Below are 24458 nucleotides of genomic sequence, written 5' to 3'. Positions count from 1 at the left end.
TAGAACCTTGAAAGATCTCTCTAGTAAAAGCTCTGACCTGATACCTGCAGTGCAACTGGAAACTCCCAACCTGCTCTGTTTGCTAAGTTTGAAGTGTCACTGTAGCAACAGATTATGAATGGGAGCGAGCCTGCCTGCAGCTCTACATCAGCTTCACCAAAAGCCGCCTTTCAGTTCCACATTAAAGAAGGAGTTTTCTCCTTCTCAGAACCATGACTTCCAGTGGATCAGGAGAAGAAATCTTCTATCCTAACCAATTGTGGAGCCAGCAGCCAGCGAGGGTTCAGATCATACAGCAGCCGGTGAGTGTCAGGCTGTGATTTTTTTTACCTGTTGGTTACCAGCTTCCTGTCACTCTGAATGCAACAGTCTAAACCAGTACTGCAATGCTCACTCCAAGGAGTCCTGGCACGATTTTAAGGCAGTATGTTTGGGGGAAAGGGAATAATTAAGCAAGCTACTTGACAGAAATATCAAAAACAACATCCGGTGCATTTTATTTGGGCTACCAGGAGTCTTGAAAAATCTTCCTGCTTAGGTGGAAGCAGGGAAATAACTAGTGCACCTGCATGTAACTCACCTTGGGCTACTACTAAATCCAATTAAACACAATAACAGAAATACATATTAATCTAAGGGACCCTTTTACTAAAGCCTAGCATGCTAATGGATATTAGCGCTTGCTAAATGCCGCATGTCCTGTTTTATACCTATGGGCTACATGGCACTTAAGCTTTACTAAAAAGGCCACTGGGTAAATTAGGGGATCTGCAGTCCTTGGCAGAACTCTCCATGTAAGTAGAGTAGAAATACAGCACAGATGGCTGAAAAGCGGCTTTTCATCAGTGCCTCCACTCAGGGTTGCCACATACACATAAAGCTGAAGAGCTAATTTCCATCAGGTCACCAGACAGGCTTATAAATATGAATACAGCACTGATAACTTCATATTGGTGCATGCAAAGCATGAACACAGCAGAGATAACTCAGGAAAGGAGATTAGTTTAAGCAGTTGAGCTGTGCTCATAATGAAAATATTTAATTCCAAAAGTATGCAAATATTTAAAAAAATATTGGCGGAAAACCAAAAATTAGATCAAAAGAGGAAACAACAGATCTACAAAATAGGCAGGTTGATACTTTGATTTATATCTGCTGCTGCTTCTCATTTCTGTGGTTTTAGTAGCTGTACCAGCAATGCACAGAAACACACGAGAGATGGTGGAGTTTACAATCTAGCCATGACACACAGAAGATACAGGAAAATTACTTAGAGAAAACGGGGTTATAATCCCAAAGAATTCAGTCAGGGATAACTAAAATTTAAGATTTAAAAGCAGTCTCATAAAGGTAACATGACCAGTCCTACCAATAGACTGTTCAAATGATCTGTCGCGTTTAAAATACACGCTGGCGTCATTGGCAGTCCGCTTTTTGCTCCCCCCACGCCCTCAACCTGGCTACACTTCTGCTCCCCTCAGCTGTCTTTTCTCCAAGCTGAAGAGCCATAGTCGCTTTAGTCTTTCCCCTATTCCCTTTAACATTTTCATCGCCTTTCTCTATACCTTTCTAATTCCACTATATCTTTTTTGAGATACGGCAACCAGAAACTGAACACAATATTCGAGGTGCAGTCGCACCATGGTGCGATACAAAGGCATTATAACATCCTCATTTTTGTTTTCCATTCCTTTCCTAATAATACCTAACATTCTATTTGCTTTCTTAGCCACAGCAGCACACTGAGCAGAAGGTTTGAACGTATCATCAACGACGACACCTAGATCCTTTTCTTGGTCCGTGACTCCTAACGTGGAACCTTGCATGACGTAGCTATAATTCGGGTTCCTCTTTCCCACAAGCATCACTTTGCACTTGCTCACATTAAACGTCATCTGCCATTTAGACGCCCAGTCTCGTAAGGTCCTCTTGTAATTTTTCACAATCCTCCCGTGATTTAACAACTTTGAATAACTTTGTGTTATCAGCAAATTTAATTACCTCACTAGTTACTCCCATCTCTAGGTCATTTATAAATATGTTAAAAAGCAGCGGTCCCAGCACAGACCCCTAGGGACCCCATTAACTACCCTTCTCCATTGAGAATACTGACCATTTAACCCTACTCTCTGTTTTCTATCTTTTAGCCAGTTTTTAACCCACAATAGAAACTACCTCCTATCCCATGACTCTCCAATTTCCTCTGGAGTCTTTCATGAGGTACTTTGTCAAACGCCTTCTGAAAATCCAGATACACAATATCAACTGGCTCCCCTTTATCCACATGTTTGTTCACCCCTTCAAAGAAATGTAGTAGATTGGTGAGGCAAGATTTCCCTTCACTAAATCCATGTTGACTTGGAGGGGCATAATCGAACGGCGCCAGCCATGTTCGGGGCAGGCTCCGCAAAGGGGCGGAGCCAACTGTATTTTTGAAATGCGGTTGGGGCCGGCTAAATCGATCGCCAGGTTAAGAGGAGATGGCCGGCTTCGTTTTTCAGCCATAATGAAAACCGGGCCCGGCCATCTCAAACCCGGCGAAATCCAACTCATATGGTTGTGGGAGGAGCCAGCATTTATAGTGCACTGGCCCCCCTGACATGCCAGGACACCAACTGGGCACCCTAGGGGGTACTTCAAAAAATTTTTCAAAAGAATAAAAATAGCTTCCAGGTGCATAGAACCCTTACCTTGGGTACTGAGCCCCCCCAAATCTCCCCCAAAACCCACTCCCCACAACTCTACACCACTACCATAGCCCTAAGGGGTGAAGGGGGGCACCTACATGTGGATACAGTGGATTTTGGGGGTTTTTGGAGGGCTCAACATATATCACCACAAGTGTAACAGGTATGGGCCTGGGTCCACCTGCCTGAAGTGCACTGCACCCACTAAATACTGCTCCAGGGACCTGCATACTGCTGTCAGGGAGCTGGGTATGACATTTGAGGCTGGCATATAGACTGGCAAAAATTTTTTTGATGTTAATTGTTTTTGTTTGGGGGGGGGGGGGGTTGGTGACCACAGGGGGAGTAAGGGGAGGCGACCCCGATTCCATGCGATGGTCATCTGGTCAATTGGAGCAGTTTTTGGTGACTTGGACCTAAAAATAAATGGGCCAAGTCCAGCCGACAAAATGCTCGTCCGAGCCGGCCATCTTTTTTCCATTATAGGGTGAAGCTGGCCATCTCGTAACCATGCCCCCGCCCCACCCTCAATCTGCCTCCGTCCCGCCTTCTGTACCCTCCCTTGAAGATTGGCCGGTTCCGCGACGAAAATGCAGTTGGCACCGGCCAAATTCGGCTTTCGATTATACCGATTTGGCCGGGATGAGGAGATGGCCAGCCATCTCCAGATTTGTGTCAGCAGATGGCCGGAGATCTCTTTCAAAAATAAGCTCATTTGTCTCATTAATCCATGCTTTTGAATATGCTCTGTAATCAGGGCCGGTCTTAGCAAGTGCAGGGCCCTGTGCAGACCAATTTGGTGGGGCCCTATCCTAGCCTCGCCCCCAACCTAGCTCCACCCCACCCTACACTAGCTCTGCCCCAACCTAGCTCCACCCCATTGAAAAGATTATTCCATTTTTAGAAAATTTTAAGTGTGACTGATGAAGTGACAGGGGAATCCCTAGTAAATTATTTATATTGGGTAACTAGGTTGTTTGTGAGACCACCTGCTGTGTAATAGTCAATTTATTTGCAACCTTCTATTTGCTCTCTAATGCTCTACCTCTACTAAGTGCTTCAAGAAGTAATTTACAGTAACATATAAAAGCAAACTGTATGCCATCAAACAGAAGACTGTGAAGCATCAAAACACAGATAAAATTGCATATAACCCTTTCTAGACGCCAAGAAATGGAGCACTTGTCACATTAAGCTAAAAAACCATCATGCACAAGCTTTGGTCTTCTGTAATAGATTCCTTACAACTGATTATATTAACCTGGAAAATTAAAATGGCTTACTGGGAAAAGCACGGCAGCATAGTTCTGTTACAGAAAGGTTAATCGTTTTGTTCTACCTGAGTGATGAAGTTGCCGTCACAAGCATAAATCATAAGTTTCTTTATTTTTAAGTCGCACTGGCACCAGGCGATGGCGATGGCTCACCTCCGACCACGCTGCAGCTCCTTTTCCCTTCCTGCTCAATGACTCCCGCCTGCCCTCGCGGAAACAGGAATACCTCATCAGAAGGAGGCGGGACATTGAGCGGGAAGGCGGAAGGGAAAAGCTGGGGTGAGCCGTCGTGCCTGCAACTGTCTGTCGGGGCCTTGCCGTCGCTGCAACACTCGTTGTCCTGTGACTGTGAGGCGGGAGCTGACGGCGGGCTCAGCGGGGGGGGGGGGGGGGCACCGGAGGCGGGAGTGGAGCGATCATGATGATGCAGTCCGGAGCGAGTGCGGGATCATGATGATGTGGTCCGAGCGAGCAGGGCTCAGGAGAGGCAGAGTTGAGGTGCGCTATGTGGGGCCCCCTTAAGCGCGTGGCCCCTATGCGGCTGCCTTGGTCGCCTCTGCCTAAGACCAGCCCTGACTGTAATTTTCTTTTTTATAATAGTCTCTACCATTTTGCCCGGCACCAACATTCACAGGTCTATAATTTCCCGGATCTCCTCTGGAACCTTTTTAAAAAATCAGCGTTACATTGGCCACCCTTCAATCTTCCGGTACCACGCTCGATTTTTAAGGATAAATTACATATTACTAACAATAACTCTGCAAGTAAATTTTTCAATTCTGTCAGTTGTCTGGGATGAATACCATCCGGTCTAGGAGATTTGCTACTCTTCAGTTTGTAGAACTGCCCCATTACATCCTCTAGGTTTACAGAGAATTAATTAAATTTCTCCAAAGTTTTGAATACCATTTCTGGCACCGGTATCCCACCCAAATCTTCCTAGGTGAAGACCGAAGCAAAGAATTAATTTAATCTCTCTACTATGGCTTTGTCTTCCCCCGATCGCCCCTTTTACTCCTCGGTCATCCAGCGGTCCAACCGATTCTTTTGCCGGCTTCCTGCTTTTAATATATCTAAACAAATTTTACTATGTGTTTGGCATCCAACCACAATCTTTTTGTCGAAGTCCCTCTTAGCCTTCCTTATCAGCGCTTTGCATTTGACTTGACATTCCTTATGCTGTTTCTTATTATTTTTAGTCAGCTCCTTCTTCCATTTTCTGAAGGATTTTCTTTTAGATCTAATAGCTTCCTTCACCTTACTTTTTAACTTGCCGGCTGTCGTTTGGTCTTCCATCCTCCTTTTTTAATACGCGGAATATATTTGGCCTGGGCTTCCAGGATGGTGTTTTTGAACAGCATCCACACCTGATGTAAATTTTTGACCCTCGCAGCCGCTCCTCTAAATTTTTTTTCACCGTTCTTCTCATTTTATCATAGTCTCCTTTTTGAAAGTTAAATGCTAACGTATTTGATTTCCTATGTATACTTACTTCAAAGCTACTATCAAATCCGAACATATTCTGATCACTGTTATCGGCCCCAGCACCATTACCTCCTGCACCAGATCATGCGCTCCACTGAGGACTAGGTCTAGAATTTTTTCTTCTCTTGTCGGCTCCTGTACCAGCTGCTCCATAAAGCTGTCCTTGATTTCATCAAGGAATTTTACTTCCCTAACATGCCCCAATGTTACATTTACCCAGTCAATATCGGGGTAATTGGAATCACCTATTATTATTATTGTGTTGCCCAATTTGTTTGCGTCCCTAATTTCCTTTAACATTTCTGCATCCGTCTGTTCATCCTTGCCAGGCGGACGGTAGTACACTCCTATCAGTATCCCTTTTTCCCTTTACACATGGAATTTCAATCCATAGTGATTCCAAGAAATGTTTTGTTTCCTGCAGAATTTTCAATCTATTTGATTCAAGGCTCTTGTTAATATACAAAGCTACCCCTCCACCAATTCGATCCACCCTATCACTAAGATATAATTTGTACCCCGGTATGACAGTGTCCCACTGGTTATCCTCCTTCTACCAGGTCTCAGAGATGCCTATTATATCTAATTTTTCATTTAGTGCAATATATTCTAACTCTCCCATCTTATTTCTTAGGCTCCTGGCATTCGCATATAGACATTTCAAACTATGTTTGTTGTTCCTATTTACATCATGCTCAGTACTTGACAGTATTAATTTGCAATCTTTTGTCTGATTTTTATTTTTATTTAAATACACCTGATCTACTACGGTCTCTTTTGCAACTTCACTATCAGGATTTATTTATTTATTAGTAGCATTTGTATCCCACATTTTCCCACCAATTTGCAGGCTCAATGTGGCTTACATTTGCTGTAATGGCGGTTAACAGAATTACAAATGGTGTTACGTTAAGGTGCATACATACATGGTAACATACATGGTACACAGCACATATGGAACTGATCATGGTATATATATATATAACATGTGCATATATAGATAGAAAGAAGAATACATTAGGGTATTGCATGAAGGTTTCGTTGGTTGAAACATAAATTTGGTCATCGACTATAGAGAGACCCTATTTGACATAAGGTTTAAAGTGGTAGTGCTTGATCATTAATAGCAAGAAGGTTAATCAGTCTTGTGATGAGGTTTCAGTTTAGCATAGATCGTTGTAGCTTTATTATTCAGAATTTAAGATGGATGTTTATGGTATGCCTTCTTGAAAAGATCTGTTTTCAGTAGCCTTCGGAAGATGGTTAGGTCTTGCGTTGTTTTTATGGCCTTTGGTAGTGCGTTCCATAGCTGCATGCAGATGTATGAGAAATTGGACGCATATGTGGATTTATATTTTAGTCCTCTACAGGTAGGATAGTGGAGATTGAGGAATGTGCGTGATGATCTTTTTGCATTTCTAATAGGTAAGTCTATGAGGTCTGACATGTAGGTTGGGGCTTCCCCGTAGACAATTTTGTGGACCAGGGTGCAAACTTTGAATGCAATTTGTTCTTTTAAAGGAAGCCAGTGTAGTTTTTCTCTTAGGGGTCTGGCGCTTTCGTATTTCGCTTTCCCAAATATGAGTCTGGCTGCTGTGTTTTGGGCGGTTTGAAGCTTCTTAATGATTTGTTCTTTGCATCCGGCGTAGATGGCGTTGCAGTAGTCTAGATGACTTAGCACCATTGATTGTGCAAGGCTGCGGAATACTTCCCTTGGGAAGAATGGTTTGATTCTTTTAAGTTTCCACATTGAATAGAACATTATTTTGCTGTGTTTTTCGCATGGTCTTCGAGTGTGAGATTTCGGTCAATTGTGACTCTCAGAATTTTCAGGCTGTCAGAGACCGGAAGGGTGTATTCTGGGGTGTTTATGGTATTAGGTTTGTTTGTGTTGTATTGTAAGGACAGGATGAGACATTGTGTTTTTTACGTGTTTAGCTTTAGTTGGAATGCGTTCGCCCATGAGTTCATTATTTGGAGGCTGTGTATGATTTCATTTGCGATTTCAGTTATGTCTTTTTTAAATGGGATGTATATCGTAACATGTATGGGTTGAGTCCTTGGTTGGATAGCGATTTGGCTAAAGCTGTCATCATTAAATTAAATAGGGTTGGTGAGAGCGGTGGAACTTGTGGTACTCCACATTCAGGTTTCTACGGTGTTGACGTTTTTGAGTTTGAGATCACCTAAGTTCTTGTTGTTAGGAAGCCTTTAAACCATCTTAGTACGTTTCCTCCAATCCCGAAGTAGTCTAGGTTGTTCGGGAGTATTTGGTGGCTGACCATGTTGAACGCGCTGGACATTTCAAATTGTAGGAGTAGCACATTGTTTCCTGTTGCAATTAGTTGTTTAAATTTGGTTATGAGGGTGGTTAGCACTGTTTCGGTGCTGTGGTTGGATTGAAATCCTGACTGTGATTCGTGTAGTATCGTGAATTTATTTAGGTAGTTGGTAAGTTGATTGGTTACCATACTTCCATTAGTTTTACTATCAGGGGGATGGATGCTACTGGTCGATAGTTGGTTGTGTCATTTAATTTTTTCTTTGAGTCTTTGGGTATGGGTGTAAGTAGTATGTTTCCATTGTCCTTGGGGAAGAGTCCGTGTTGTAGCATGTAGTTCAGGTGTGACGTAAGGTCTGTTATGAAGCATTTGGGGGCGAACCTTATGAGGCTACTGGGGCAAATATCCAGTTTGGAGTAGGTTTTGGAAAATTTGTTGAGTGCTTGGATGATGATATCTTCAGTTAGCATATCGAAGTCATTCCAGATTCGATCTGCTGGGTCCAGGAGTAGGGTCCAGGCAATCCAAGACTTTTTCGTGATTAGTGGTATTGAGTGGATCGAAGTTTTATTATTTTCTCATTGAAGTATTTGGCAAGTTGGTCTGCCGTTGGGGTGTCTGTGCTGTCTGTGGTGATCAGTGTGGTGTCTATTAGTTTATGTACGAGTTGGTAGCGTTTGTGTGCATCTTTGTAGTCTGGTCCTATTTTGGTTTTGTAGTATGTTCTTTTGGTTTGTCTTATTGTATATTTGTATTTCTTTGCGTTTGTTTCCAAGCTTTGAATGTATATTCATTTTTTGCCATGCTCGTTCAAGTCTCCTGACTTGTGTGTTTAGTTTTTTCAGTTCTTCGTTGAACCAAGGTATTGAGCTGTGTCTTCGTGTGGTTCTTGTTTGTAAAGGTGCAATTTCGTCTAATATGCTCCTGCATCTGTCGTCCCAATTTTGGAGATAGTGTTTGGAGTCCGTCTGTGCTAGCCATTCATTTTTGTAAAGCTGTTGCCAGAATGTAGCAGGATCAATCTGTCCTCTAGTGGTGTATGTGGTGCATTCTTGTTTGGTGTGCGTATCTTTTTTCCGCCATTGTAGGGTTATGTTTAATTTATGGTGATCTGACCATGGTATAGCCGTCCATTTTGTATCTGTAAGTATGAGTCTAAGGATAGTTTGTATGTTAAGAGGTCAATTGAGTGATTCTTTGACATGTGTAGCTTGCATATTGGGCAAGCTAAGGTCCCATAGTTGTAGGAAGTCTTTACAATCACATGCATTGGTTGCATTAGGGTCTTCCAGGTGTAGGTTTATGTCCCCTATTATGAGTAGATTAGAGTTGGATACACATGTATTCGATATAAAATCCATAAAGTTCGACATGTGCTTTTGAGCGAATGTCGGCCTTCCCCCAGTTTCTAGTTTAAAAGCTGCTCTATCTCCTTTTTAAAAGCCGATGCCAGCAGCCTGGTCCCACCCTGGTTAAGGTGGAGCCCATCCTTTCGGAATAGGCTCCCCCTTCCCCAGAATGTTGCCCAGTTCGTAACAAATCTAAAACTCTCCTCCCTGCACAAGCATCTCATCCACGAATTGAGACTCTGGAGCTCTGCCTGTCTCTTGGGCCCTGTGCGTGGAATGGGTAAATTTCAGAAAATGCTACCCTAGAGGATCTGGATTTGAGCTTTCTACCTAAGAGCCTAAATTTGGCTTCCAGAACCTCTCTCCCACATTTTCCTATGTCATTGGTACCCACATGTACCAAGACAGCCGACTCCTCCCCAGCACTATCTAAAATCCTACCTAGGTGATGCGTGAGGTCCGCCACCTTCGCACCAGGCAGGCAAGATAAATGATTTTGCTTGTATTTTAGTAATAGAAATGTGTCAGTTTTGAGAATTTACATCTGTTATCTATGTATTGCTTTGTACAGGAGGCAGTGTGAGGTGGGTGTTTTATGCAATTGTTCAATTAAAAATTGTAATCACAATCGTGCAATTAATAATTTTAATCAATGTACAGCCCTATTTCTAATGGTTGAAAATTAAACTAGCAGACTGGAAACAAAAGCTGTCCAGCTGGGAGACAGAAACATGGAAATCACTGTGAATATGGCAATAACACTGAAAGCCACCCCACCCTACCTGTAGAGAGTCCAACCTCTCATCTTATATTAATGCTATTATATGGTCTGTTGATGTATCACCCTACAAAGTTTCATTAGATATTTTCTTTCTCACCCATCAAATAGATGTCTGGGCAGCTTACATGCTAAAAGTACTTAGAAGTTACAAAAAAACAAACAAACAACAACATGTATCGTACAACCCAACAATGACAGGACATGAGCAACAGGGTAGAACTACAATATAGAAAGATTAGAAGGGCAGGGAAGAGGGGTAGGAGTTTTATCATTCCACAGGTCATCAGAACCACTGTGCAACATTTAATATCACTCATTTTGAACCCATCTCAGCTAACAAATATTTATCTGATACACCCCTAGAGGCCCCCTCTATACATATCTTTTATGTTTAAACAATTTTTATTAACATTTCAGCATATTAATTCCAAACAGTACATTTTACTTGACACATTTCCCAACTGAATTATGCTGCATAAATCACACACATTACTGAACAGTATTCAAAACTTTTTAACATTTTTCTCCCCCGTCCTGGTTCCCTCTACCCCCCTTAATTGTCTATGAATTTTAATGGTTGAACACGTTTATTAGCATTTAGCATATTTATCATACAATGTTTCTTACTAGGCTAAATCATCAACAGCTTATGCTCTATAAGCCAAATCAATTCTGATCAGGATCTTTACACTTGCAATTTCCCCCCCCACCCTTTCTCCTCAGCCTCCCCCTCCCCGCCCTCCCCTCCCAATCCCTTGGTATTCATTCATCCAATTAGCCTACATGTTCAGTGCTCTTTTAGTATCTCCTATATTCCCTTATCCCCTCCGGGCTTGGTTCTGATAGCCCAGGGGGTCCCTCCCTCCCCTTCCCTGCATGTCAACCTTATATGTAGGGCTGTTTTGTAGGGGGATTCACTCCCTGTATCAGGGTTACAGCAAATTAAGAAGCAGACTTCGTCCTTGCGGGCTTAGTTCTTGTATGTAATGATCCCAGATCTTTACAAAACTTTTCTTCCGTTTCGGAGATCCCTTTGCTTCCCTGGCTTCCCAAGTGGCCAACTCGTGCACTTGGTTTCTCCAATGCCAGTAAGCCGGAGGGTCTGATGAAATCCAATTTTGTAAAATAGTTTTTCTAGCCACCAAACATACTTTGCGACACCATGTTCTATCTCCCCCAGTCTGCGTTTGGAATGCTGTTTGTGTATCTAGCACATAATGATCCCAGGTTCCATCCACGGGCTTCTTTACTATAAGAGACATACATCTCTGGATCTCTCCCCAAAAAGCTTTTACTCTTGGACATCCCCAAAAGGCATGGTATAGAGTGTGGGGCATGTGATCACATTTAACACATTTCTCCGCCGCTGTGCCGCCTATGTGTCCCCGTTGCCGTCCAGACATGTAGGCCCTCACCACACCTCTAAATCCACATTCTCTAAGTCTCATCATCTATAGTGAGGGTCAGGATATGTGCCAGTGTTTGTCCCAATGTCCCATCCGCTAGGTGGTTCCGATTCTTTTTTCCCACTTTTGTATGATATAGTTTAAGTTGTGTGGTGGGGTTCGTTTCTGCAGCATTTTATATATGATTGATACTGTCACCACCCCCGGCACCTCCATGGGTTGGAAGAATGTCCGTACTTTAACCCCCCTAGTTTCCTCTGTAAATCTGATTGTGTAAGGCTAAGATGTAGTGTTTGGCTTGGGCATAAGCGAATCGGTCTCCCCATGTAGCCCCAATCTGTGCCTGCAGTTGCTCAAACGGGATAAATTGTCCGCTGCAGCTCCTAATAAATGCTCCACTCTATAATTCCTAGTTGTCCCCATCTGACAAATACCGAATTTACTTTGACCTGGTTCAAATTCGGGTTCCCTCTAAATGATAAGAGCTCTGATGGTTGTGGCACTCCCTCCCAACTTTTTAATCATCAACCTCCATGCTGCCTTCAGCGGTTGAAAGCAATAAACATCGTTGAGGTGAGCCGGGAGCCGGTCCTGTTTCAGAATGCAGCAAAGTGACCATGTCATAAGGGGCGACATATTCTTCTTCTATGTCTAGCGGTGTAAATAAATTAGTCTGGCCAACCCAGTCTCCTATATGCCTTAATAGACATGCCTGATTATATCCAGCCAGATTTGGCAATCCTAGGCCTCTATGACCCCATCCTCCCACTAATATACGGAGTTTGCATTTTGGGTTTCTTTTGTGCCCCAGCAAAACCTACTCATTACCCTCAGGACTCTAGTCAAATCTCTCTTCAATACTCGCACGGGGAGCGTCTGCTTGAGGTATAACCATCTCGGGAGTATTACCATTCTAATTAGATTTATCCTGCCTCTCAGCGTCAATGGGAGACCTTCCCATTTCTCTAACTGGCGTTTAGTCTCATCCACCATGATGTTGATGTAATCTCATATAAGTTCTCTAAGTCCATGGTCAATCTGATTCCTAAATATTTAAATTGTTTATCTGCCCATCTCAAGGGAAAATCCTGATTCCATAATTGCTTAACTGTTGCGATGAAGCTAGCGCTTCAGATTTTGCTAAATTCAGCTTAAGGCCTGCATAGTCTCCATATTCTTTTAGAATTTCCATTAACGCCGAAGGGATGCCCGTGGTTCCGTGATCATAACTATAGGTCATCCGCAAAGGCCGCTATTTTGAATACTGAACGCCCCATTTGTATCCCCTTTACTAACGGGTTCTCTATTATCTCTCGAATCAATGGTCAAGAGTCAAGACAAATAGCATCGGGGATAAGGGCACCCCTGACGAGTTCCCCGTTGTATTAAGAACTCCTCTGATTCCACCCCATTGACTCTTATTTTTGCCTTCGGCCTATGATACAGGGTCCGTACTGCCGCCAAAAACCTGCCGTTAAACCCATATTTTTCCAGCGTCGCGAACAGGAACGCCCAGTGTACTCTGTCAAAAGCCTTTTCGGCATCAAAACTGATAAGTAGAGACTGGGCGCTCCTGCGCCTCCGCATTTCCAAGGCCGCTATGATTTTCCTGAGGTTTTTAGCTATTACTCTGCCTTCTACGAAGCCCACTTGTGCCTCATGTTAACCTTGGCACACTCTTTTTATACGGTTAGCCATTATTTTTGCCAACAATTTAAAATCCACATTCAGAAGAGAAATCGGACGATATGACTCCGGATTTAATAAGTCTCCCCCGGTTTTGGTAGCACCACTATTTGCGCCAAAGCCAATCCATCCGGCGATTGCTCCATATCTATCATTTTATTAAAATAATTGGTCAACGTTGGGGCAATGCTGTCTCCTAATATTTTATAAAATTCTATTCTTAGCCCATCTGGGCCTGGTGCTTTTTGCCGTTTTCCTTGTGCTATCCCCAGTAACACTTCCTCCACTTCAACTGGCTTGTTCATTTTGTCTCTATCTTGCTGACTAATGGATGGTAAGTTTAAATTGTCTAAATACATAGACTCTGGCAATCCTTGCTCTTCCGGCTTTGCGTAGAGTTTACTATAGAATGCGGCGAAAGTTTGGCAGATTTGCTCAGCCTTAGTCTCTATCTTTCCCTGCTCTCCCCGTATTTGGAGTATTTGTCTTTTACTGCCTCTTGGATTAGCCAGTCTAGCCATCAGACGCCCTGCCTTATTGCCGAACCTGTGTAGCTGATATTTGTAGTACAGCTGGGATTTAGATGCCCGCTGGTGTAACAACACGTTGAGTGCCGTCTGTGTTTCTAAGAGTTTGCTACGGTGGGCGTCTGTTTGTCTCTGTCCATATGCTTTCCGGGCTTGACAGACCAATGCACTCAAACGCAAAATTTCTCTGTTTCGGGCTTTCTTCACATGGTGATAGTAACTAATTATTTCCCCACGGAGTACTGCCTTTGCTGCATCCCAAAACAAAACCGGGTCTCCTACATGTTGTGTGTTCAGGGTCATATAATCTTCCCATCGTTCCTTTAATTTCTCTCTGAATGTCCTATCGTTGAACAACTCTAGTGGAAACTGCCAAGAGCCGCCCCTAGATCCCGTGTCTCCCATGTTCCACTCTATATCACCCATGCATGGTCTGATATCGTGTAAGGCCCTATATTTACTTCTCTGACCCTCCAAACATAGCTTCTGATGTGAGTATGTAGTCTATTCTAGCTTGAGATGTATGCGCCCGTGCATGGTGGGTGTAATCCCGCTCACCAGGATGTAGGACTCTCCACGTGTCTACTAAGTCCATCATCTGTCCTAGTCGCTTCAGGCCCTTATTGGACGCCGTGTTATCACTCCTCTGCCCCCTAGAGCTGTCTATTGAGGGATCCCACACCGTGTTAAAGTCTCCCCCCACTAGTGTATAAGTTTTAGAGTGTTGGAGAAGATGGGCTATTACTTGGTTGTAAAATTGCTTGTCATATTGATTTGGTGCATAGAGGTTACAAATTAGGATCGTTTGGCCCGCCATCTCCACCTCCACCAACACATATCTGCCCTTTGGATCTCCTTTAAGAAGTCGGACTGCCGCTGCTACCCCTTTCCTAATTAGCACCGCCACTCCTCCTTTCTTCCCCTGTGCTGCTGCTGAAATACATTCCTCCACCCACCATGTCTTTAACTTAGTGTGTTCTTCTTGGCTAAGGTGTGTTTCTTGTAGCAAAGCGATGTCTATTTTATGTCTCTGCAAGTGCTGTAATATTTTTGTTCTTTGAATCGGTGAGTTGATACCTCCCACATTCCAGGTGACACATCTAACCATAATCTATAGATGAATTGTATCGTGTCTGCCTCGCTACTAAACCAACTTCTCCTTGCAGAAGGGCATCCCAACCTATGCCCCTCCGTTCCTGACATCGTTCATGATTCACCCTTGCCCTCGATCCTTCTTTTTCCCCCATACATTGGTTGACCGCCTACCCCCCTCTAATTCCCCCCTTGCCCTCTTTCCCCCCCCATTTGCCTGTTTCCTCCCTCTTCCCATCTCATTTCCCATTCCCCCAGACTTGTGTCCCTCAGGAAGGGACCAATCACTTTTAACGCCTCCAATCCTCCCCCCTGCATTGTTCAGAACATTAGCATTATAACCCTGCATCTCATTTCTTTGTATTACCATCATTAAAGCCGTACCTTCAAGAAAAGGAAAGGAAGGATAAAGATAGTGAAACAATTGGGAACCTCCTATACATCATCTCAATACATTGTTCAAGACTCATTTTGCATGTTTTGGGAGACCCCTTATTTGCATTTCATCTATACCAGTATTGCTTTTGTTTTCATCCCTTCCCCTCAGTATTCTCTTCATGGTCCCCAGCAGCTACAAACAGATGAAGGAAAAACAGAGAAAAACTTAACATGTCTTAAACAATTCTGTTCTCACGTCTGGAGGTGCTGGCCTTGCTCCTACTCCAGATCTCTCTTTCTCTTTAGATCTTATAGTTTCCAAGTCCCCATATTTGGGGCTCCAAACTGACATTTAACTTCCCCAAACAGTTCTTGCTTTTGCTGATCGGTGTCTGCTTAAGATGGGGAAGCAGTGCTGGTTTCGGTCACCTCTCCCTTCTCCAGCCGCTGTAGAAATCCTTTTGCTTCTTCCACCGATTCATAGAGATGAATTACCCCATTATGGGTGACTCTCAATCGCGCTGGGTATAACAACGCGAAGCGAACCTTCAGGTTAAATAATTGTGAGCAGATTGGGGAAAAAGCACGTCTTTTCTCTGCTACCCCCATCGAGTAGTCCTGAAAGCAAAGAATCTTCTTCTGCTCATACTGCAGAGTGTTCTCATTCCTCGCAGCTTGCAGGATCCACTGTTTATGGGCGAAGTTTAACACCTTCAGGATTATAACTCGCGGCTTAGCGGCTTGCTCTCGACGTACCCCTAGTCGGTGGGCTCTTTCCACTCTCAGGGGGCCGATGGTGTCTGGGAATTTTACTCTTGCCGTGAGCCAGCGCTCCAAAACCCCCACCAGATCTCTGCCTCCTATGGCTTCGGGGAATCCCACTAATCGTAAGTTATTTCTTCGGGACCGGTTTTCAAGGTCCTCTATTTTTTGTTCCATCGTTTCTATTTGTTCCCGTAGTTGTTTTTGTCCGGCTTCCACTTCTGTGACCCGATCTTCCCTTCACTCGTTCGGGTCTGGAACGCTATACATTCCCGCGTCAAGTCCTCCATGCGGGTCTGTAGCTTCTCTAATTTAGAGTCTATGGGTGATAATCTCCTTTCCAGAAGCTCTTCTAGTACCGTGGTCATTTCAGCCGTTATTTCGGCGACCCACGTGGATGAGACCGAGGAGCCGATCATGCTGGGTGAGGCCGCCATCTTTGTATCCGCCGATTTCTGTCGCAAGCGTTCCTTGGCGCTTGCTTTTGTTGTCATTTCTTTACCTGGCTCCCGCAACGATTGCCAGGACTTCAACCTCCCTTCCGATGTTGTTTAAGCTTGCGTTTTAGGGTTGTAAATAGCCCGAATCTTAAGGGGGCAAGGATCGAGGTCGGAGAGTGCTTTACATGCGTCTTCTCTCCGGCATGGCGTCACGTGATCTCTTCTATACATATCTTTTAAAAGTGGAAATTTGTTTCCAGTACTTACGTGAAAGTTCCTACTACTGCCGGCTGAATATTGACCAGTAAATTTTAGGAGGGTGCTTTTAAACGGTTCTAGTGCCATTAGTTGGGTTTGGCGAATTCATGTGTGTTAGCTAGATACCTAAATATGTTCATGGCATGTTAATTGCTTTTAGAGCATCAAGGAAATGTGATTCACAAATTAGAGTAAGTAAATAAATTAAACCCCTAACAGCATGCTCACATAACAGGTGGGCCTGGGTGGGCACAGGCTAACCCATTCTTAGCTCAGACTCATCCTCTCTGGCCCACAAAAAAAGTTCAGTGACAGCCATCGTTCTCCTCTCTCTCCGTCCCCAGATCCCCACCTTGCCCATGGCTCAGCCTTTCTCTGCAATCTACCTCAGCATCTTCGCCTGCACAGCAGTGACGCACATCCACTGCCTGCATCGTTCCCACAGGCTTCCCTTTGCCACATTCCATCCTCGCTGATGTCAGCTCCTGTTTTCTCTCTGATGGGATGCCGCAAAAGAAAGTCTGTGAGGTCTGAAGTACATTGCTGGTACGGCAGCAAAGATGCTGATGTAGACCAGGCAAGGGGAGAAGGGGTTGCCAGACAATAGAGGGGGGGGGGGGGTGTGGCAAATGCTGGATCCGAGGGTGAAGGAGAGGGAGAGAGATGCAAGACAGAGGGAGGGGGGGAGTTTGCAAGGCCCACCCAAAATGATAGGTCTGGCTATGCCACTGCTTTGCACCTAGCTTGATAGTTGATCATGTCGCTGAACTTTTCCAGGCTAGGCAGAGTTCCAGCTGGAGTGGAGGAGTCACTACTAGTTAGAGAAGTAGATTGAACACCAAGGAAACCAAGGGTCAAATCCCATTTATCCCACTGGTATGCTTTGTGACCTTGGGAATTCTCTTTGCCCTCCATTTCCTTAGGTAGAAGGGGAAGAAATTCAGGCTACGGCAGTCAATGGTTTTTAAGTCGCTTATAGCTTCAGGTTGAATTAACCCCTGATATTCAATGCCGGGCCATGTCTGGGTTCCAGCATTGAATATCAGGGTGAGACCAGGCATGGGTGGAATTAACCAGGCAGCAGCCAATATTTAGACCATGCTCAGTTAGTTTGGCAGATAAAGTTGTCAGCCTTTTTGGTGTCCTAATTTTAACTGTTTACTTAGCCAGTTAGCAGACTGAATATGACCCCTAACCGGTAAAGTTCTAGCCTTCCCCTGGACTACCCTGGCTCTAACCAGACATGGTGGTCACAGGCAGTATTCAGTGGCACTAACCACTTGTGCAGCTGAATATTGGCAGTTGGCCAGCTCTGCGGAGTTTAACGGGGCAGAAATCTCTGAACATTGAGGCCTTCATTGTAAGTCAATTTGGACAGGGAAATAAGTCATACAACTTGAACTGGAAAACAAGAGTAATACCATAAAAGATCCAGTTCATCTTTACTTTGCTTCAGGTTCAGTTTTTCTCTGACTGGGTGATGTTTTCATTGTCTTCTAGATACCTCAACAACCAACAACAATATTTCAGCAGATCCCAGCAGCGATGACCCCTCTCACCCAACCAGTCCGGCCTGGACATGCCAAGGAAGGTGAGAGAGTGTGGATCTGAAAAAATGTTGGCTGAGAAGCAGGACTCTGTGCTGGTCAATGGAGTCCATGTAGGGAATAAAAAGAGACCAGCAGGTTCCACAGATATCAGGGGTAGATCCAGGCTTCCTCGATTGTAAGTGATGAAGAGGGAAAGTGTGTCTGCAGATAAGAGCAAAATGGAAGAATAGTCAGAGGTTTGATAATGGCAGAGTTTGGCCTGGGGATCAGGAAGCCGAGATCACAGCACTGGCCCATGCAGGTGGAAGGAGGAAGCGAGCGAGCCCATGAGCTGCTTTATCCACATTGTCATTCTTTATTGTTTGGTGGCATTTTGATTTATTCTCACTTATAATTTCAAACATGCCAGTTTGTGCAGCATACTGATGTACACAGAGCAAGTATAATGACAGAATAACTTTTCACAGGTAGAGTAGTAATCTGTTATAAATCGTAATCAGTGTGTTATTTGGAGGGGACACCCTAGCACTGTTATGTTCGTGCAGAGATTTTTTTTCTCCTGGTAAAGGGCACTAAAACAAACATCATGTTAGAGAATCAGGTGCTCAACATTCAGAGTTTCTATTTATTTATTTATGACATTTATACCCCATATTAAACATGAATTAAGTTGAAACCTGGGAGCATTTTCCTGTGCCTACATCAAAAGAAAAAGATAGCATTTGGGAACTTGCTCCTTTTGTTTTGTGAATTGCAGTGGTATATTATTTTTTTTTTTATTCCATTTATACAATTTTATACAAGAAGCAATCTTGATTGGAAAGTGTCCATAAAGTAAAGTTTTACAAAGCAAGAAATTCATTTCAGGTAAATGACACTCAAGTCCATAATTTCAGATCCAAGTTTTAGGAAATCTGGGAGAATCTAAAAAAAAAGTAAATCTAAAATAAAAGGATAACACGAACTCTACTAAGCTGAGTAATTATTTCATTAACACTTCAGGCGACCCTCAGGGGGAGGAATGCTGGCTTCGGCCTAACCCTGGTAAGCCTTTCCTCAGCTGAGAGGTGCCCACCTCTACCACCGGCTGCCTTTCAGGTGCTGTGGAGGACTTGCAGCTCATCTGCATATCCTTACAGCCTTCTCCGGGTGACACCCAGGTCCACCCCGATCCACTTAGGGCCTCCGCTCTAGGAGCCCAGCGCTCCCACCAGGTGCTGTGGAGGACTTGCAGCCCTTCTGCATTTCCTCACAGCTGTATCCGGGGTGACTCCAGTTCCACCCGATCTTTCCAGGGCCTTCTCTCCAAGTGCACAGAGTTTCCAGGTGCTTTTTGGCTAGGATCAGGCGACCCTCAGGGGGAGGAATGCTGGCTTCGGCCTAACCCCGGTAAGCCTTTCCTCAGCTGAGAGGTGCCCACCTCTACCACTGGCTGCCTTTCAGGTGCTGTGGAGGACTTGCAGCTCATCTGCATATCCTTACAGCCTTCTCCAGGGTGACACCCAGGTCCACCCTGATCCACTCAGGGCCTCCGCTCTAGGTGCCGCACGCCATTGCTAAAGTACCTTAATCGTTTATGGCCCCTATTCACATTCTCTTCCTAGCTCTGTCCCTTCCTAATCTTTCCCTCACCCCCTACCTCTCTCCGCTACAGGAACTCACTTCCCATCCATTGACTTCATCACCTCACCTTCTCTCCTACCCTCTTCCTCCCTCTTGGCTTTTAATCTCCGTCTCTTCTTTCCTCCATTTTGCCTTCCCCATTCCACCTAAATATCTCGCCTTCGATGCCTTCGTGGCCACACCTCTCCTACTCTCCTCCGCTCTCTTTACTCCTTCTCTTACTCTCAGCCGGTGACATCAATCCCAATCCTGGCCCTCCTCACCAAGTATTATCCAAACTCTACAGATCTCACCGTGACCTCTCTAACCTCATCTCTATTCCTCTACTCCCCTCCTCTTCTCTGCCCTTCTCTTGCGCCCTATGGAATGCCCGCTCTATCTGTAACAAACTCCCTATATCCAGGACCTCTTTATCTCGCGTCACCGCCATCTGCTCGCCATAACAGAAACCTGGCTCTGCCCTGATGACTCTGCTTCAGTCGCAGCCCTATGCCATGGCGGTTATCTATTTTCACATACTCCTCCCTGCTGGCCGTGGGGGTGGTGTTGGACTACTTCTCTCTCCCTCCTCCAGATTTCAACCCCTTCTTCCACCTCAATCTCACTGTTTTTCCTCCTTTGAAGTCCACTCTATCCGCCTTTTCTCTCCTCTGCCTCTTCGAATAGCGGTCATTTATCGTCCCCCTAATAAGTCCCTTTCATCCTTTCTCAGTGACTTTGATGCCTGGCTTGCCTTCTTCCATGATCCTTCCTCCCCTCTCTCATCCTTGGTGACTTTAATATTCCTGCTAATGATCCTTCCAACTCTTATATTTCCAAGTTACTCACTTTAACGTCGTCCTTTAATCTCCAACTATGCTCCACCTCCACCTCACTGTCTTGATCTCATCTTCTCCTCCAACTGTTCACCTTCTAGTTTCCTTGCCTCTAATCATCCGTCCTCTGATCACCATCTTATAACTTTCACACTTAAATCTCCTCCCTCCCAGTCCCGTCCTATCCTATCTAATTTATCTAGGAATCTTCACGATATTGACCCTTCATCTCTATCCTCCCATGTTTCAAACCTCCTCTCTACTGTGGCACCATCCACGTCTGTCAACGAGGCTGTTTCTTCTTACAACAATACTCTATCCTCTGCCTTAGACACTCTTGCACCTTTGATGACCCGCCCTGTAAGGCGTACAAAACCCCAACCTTGGCTGACTTCTAATATCCGCTACCTACGTTCCTGTACCCGCTCCGCCGAATGCCTCTGGCGGAAATCTCGGGCCCTTGCTGATTTCTTACACTTTAAGTTCATGCTGACCTCCTTCCAATCTGCTCTTTTACGTGCCAAACAGGATTATTATAGCCAACTGACCAACTCTCTTGGCTCTAATCCTCGACTTCTCTTCACCACATTGAACTCTCTCCTCAAGGTGCCCCCTCCCCCAACTCCCCTTCATTATCTCCTCAGACCTTGCTGAATTCTTTCACAACAAGGTTCAAAAGATAAACCTTGCTTTCTCTACCTCACCAGCTCTCCCTCCACTAGTCCGTTCCCTCTCCTCCTTCCCCTCATTCCCTTTCCTCCTTTCCTGAAGTTACTATTGAGGAAACTACACTTCTCCTTTCTTCCTCAAAATGTACCACCTGTTCCTCTGATCCCATTCCCACCCCCTTCTTAATGCCATCTCTCCTCTCTTATCCTTTTATCTGTCACATTCTCAACCTCTCACTTTCCACTGCGACTGTCCCTGCTGCCTTTAAACATGCTGTGGTCACACCTTAAGAAGCCTTCACTTGACCCTACTTGTCCCTCTAATTACCGACCCATCTCCCTCCTTCCTTTTCTCTCCAAATTACTTGAGCGTGCTGTTCACCGCCGCTGCCTTGATTTTCTCCTCACATGCTATTCTGACCCATTACAATCTGGTTTTCGCCCTCTCCACTCAACCGAAACTGCGCTTACTAAAGTCTCCAATGACCTATTACTGGCTAAATCCAGAGGTCAATATTCCATCCTCATTCTTCTTGATCTTTCCGCTGCTTTTGACACTGTCGATCACAGCATACTTCTCGATACCCTGTCCTCACTTGGATTCCAGGGCTCTGTCCTTTCCTGGTTCTCTTCCTACCTCTCCCTCCGCACCTTTAGTGTTCACTCTGGTGGATCCTCTTCTACTTCTATCCCTCTGCCTGTCGGTGTACCTCAGGGTTCTGTTCTTGGTCCCCTCCTCTTTTCTATCTACACTTCTTCCCTTGGTTCATTAATCTCATCCCATGGCTTTTCCTACCATCTCTATGCTGATGACTCCCAAATCTACCTTTCTACCCCTGATATCTCACCTTGCATCCAAACCAAAGTTTCAGCGTGTTTGTCTGACATTGCTGCCTGGATGTCTCAACGCCACCTGAAATTAAATAGACCAAAACCGAGCTTCTCATTTCCCCCCCCCCCCCAAACCCACCTCCCCGCTCCCCCCGTTTTCTATTTCTGTTGATGGCTCTCTCATTCTCCCTGTCTCCTCAGCTCGAAACCTTGGGGTCATCTTTGACTCTTCTCTCTCCTTCTCTGCTCATATCCAGCAGACCGCCAAGACCTGTCGTTTCTTTCTTTACAACATCCGTAAATCTGCCCCTTTCTTTCCGAGCACTCTACCAAAACCCTTATCCACACCCTTGTCACCTCTCGTTTAGACTACTGCAATCTGCTCTTGCTGGCCTCCCAGTTAGTCACCTCTCCCCTCTCCAGTCGGTTCAAAACTCTGCTGCCCGTCCCATCTTCCGCCAGGGTCGCTTTACTCATACTACCCCTCTCCTCAAGACCCTTCACTGGCTCCCTATCCGTTTTTGCATCCTGTTCAAACTTCTTCTACTAACCTATAAATGTATTCACTCTGCTGCTCCTCAGTATCTCTCCACACTCGTCCTTCCCTACACCCCTTCCCGTGCACTCCGCTCCATGGATAAATCCTTCTTATCTGTTCCCTTCTCCACTACTGCCAACTCCAGACTTCGCGCCTTCTGTCTCGCTGCACCCAACGCCTGGAATAAACTTCCTGAGCCCCTACGTCTTGCCCCATCCTTGGCCACCTTTAAATCTAGACTGAAAGCCCACTCTTTAACATTGCTTTTGACTCGTAACCACTTGTAACCACTCGCCTCCACCTACCCTCCTCTCTTCCTTCCCGTTCACATTAATGATTTGATTTGCTTACTTTATTTATTTTTTGTCTATTAGATTGTAAGCTCTTTGAGCAGGGACTGTCTTTCTTCTATGTTTGTGCAGCGCTGCGTATGCCTTGTAGCGCTATAGAAATGCTAAATAGTAGTAGTAGTAGTAGTAGTTCTCCGTTCTCATCGAGGCTATAAGCGCTGGCATGTTGCAGTGGTATATTATAAAAGTGCACTTGCCTTTTTATTATACTTCTTCACAGAAAGGTATTTATAGTAACATAGTAGAGGAAGGCAGAAAAAGACCTGCACAGTCCATCCAGTCTGCCCAAGAAATGTGCCACTTTTTTGTGTATACCTTACCTTGATTTGTACCTGTCTTTTTCAGGGCACAGACCGTACAAGTCTGCCCAGCACTATCCCCGCTCCAACCACCAGTCCCGCCTTCCACCCTGGCTCTGGCACAGACCGTATAAGTCTGCCCAGCACTATCCCCGCCTCCCACCACCAGCCCCCCTCCCACTACCGGCTCTGTTATCCAATCTCGGCTAAGCTCCTGAGGATCCATTTCTTCTGAACAGGATTCCTTTATGTTTATCATGTAGAAGTTTTGTCCAGCATCAGTCTAAATGTGCCAGACTGAGATTCATGGAAAACTGGTCAAGGAAGTCTGTAAGTTGTTTCGTCACCATGCTTCCATTATTTTTACAAAAAGAGGTATTGAGGCAATAGGGCGATAATTAGTAAGATCACCACTTTTTTTCTTGGAGTCCTTTGGGACTGGAGTGGAGTAATGTATTGCCATGTGCTACAGGGAATAGACCACGCTCCAGCATAAAGTTGCAGTAGTGTAAGGTCCGCAAGAAAGCATGGAGGTGCAAACTTGAGCAGATAGTTAGGACAGGGGTCGAGCCGATAATACTTCTCGAAAATTTGTGAAACCCTGTACCGCTTGAATCTTCCTCGGTGAAGACCGAAGCAAAGAATTAATTTAATCTCTCCATTACATCTTGTTTTCCTTGATCGCCCCTTTTTTACCGGCTGTCTTTTGGACTTCTGTCTTTCTTTTCAAAGTGGGGGGGGGGGACTTCTTTCTTTTTTACCTTATTCTCCAAAGACAAGCAGGCTGATATTCTCACAAGTGGGTGGCCACGTCGGCCCCGGAGGATTTTAAAGCAAAATCTAAAAATCTCTTCTACGGCGTTCCGTCGCGCGAGCGAACGCACTGCCATGTGCGCACCCTCTTCCGCTCGCCGTGCGGACACGCCCCTCAGTTTTTCTTTTTTCCGCGTCTGAGGACACGGAGTTTGTTAGTGCTTCGTGTTTTTTCAGGTCCTCGGAGTAAAATCTCTTTTTATTTTTTTATTTTACCCTTTTTGGGTGTTCTTTATTTTTCATTTGATCCTTTCATGGCAGGCTCATTGTGGCTTATATACAGGTACTTTTTTGTACCTGGGCAAGGAAAATTAAGTAGTTGCCAGAGTCACAAGGGGCTGTGCCTGAAAGGAAAACAAGCATATAAGCTTCTCTTTTCTTATAAAAATGCTGGCATATTGTTATCTGTGGGCTCTCTCTCGCCAGCAAACTAAACAAGCCCACATTTTTAGGATCCATTTATTAAAACTTTACAAATGGCTCTCCAGAGCTGTGAGAGCCTGCTCCAGCACCCCCACTGTCTTTAAGCCCCACAAGTGTGAAGGTGTATGTCCCAGGAAAAAC

At 44.8% G+C, this 24458-nt stretch overlaps 1 protein-coding gene across 1 annotated transcript in view; it reads left to right on the top strand.

The window, feature by feature from the left end:
- The first annotated feature begins 210 nt into the window (after positions 1-210).
- The window catches only part of LOC115481406, a 50654-nt gene continuing 26406 nt past the window's right edge, over positions 211-24458 (top strand). Inside the window, exons 1-2 of the mRNA XM_030220492.1 lie at positions 211-302; positions 17908-17998. Coding sequence (XP_030076352.1) covers positions 213-302; positions 17908-17998 — 181 coding nt within the window. The 5' untranslated portion in view covers positions 211-212. The remainder of the gene's footprint in view (positions 303-17907; positions 17999-24458) is intronic.

This window comes from Microcaecilia unicolor, chromosome 12 (assembly GCF_901765095.1).
Source record: "Microcaecilia unicolor chromosome 12, aMicUni1.1, whole genome shotgun sequence".
Lineage (NCBI taxonomy): Eukaryota > Metazoa > Chordata > Amphibia > Gymnophiona > Siphonopidae > Microcaecilia > Microcaecilia unicolor.
Note: the sequence above shows the minus strand (reverse complement) of the source record. Positions and strands in the feature narration are given on the sequence as shown.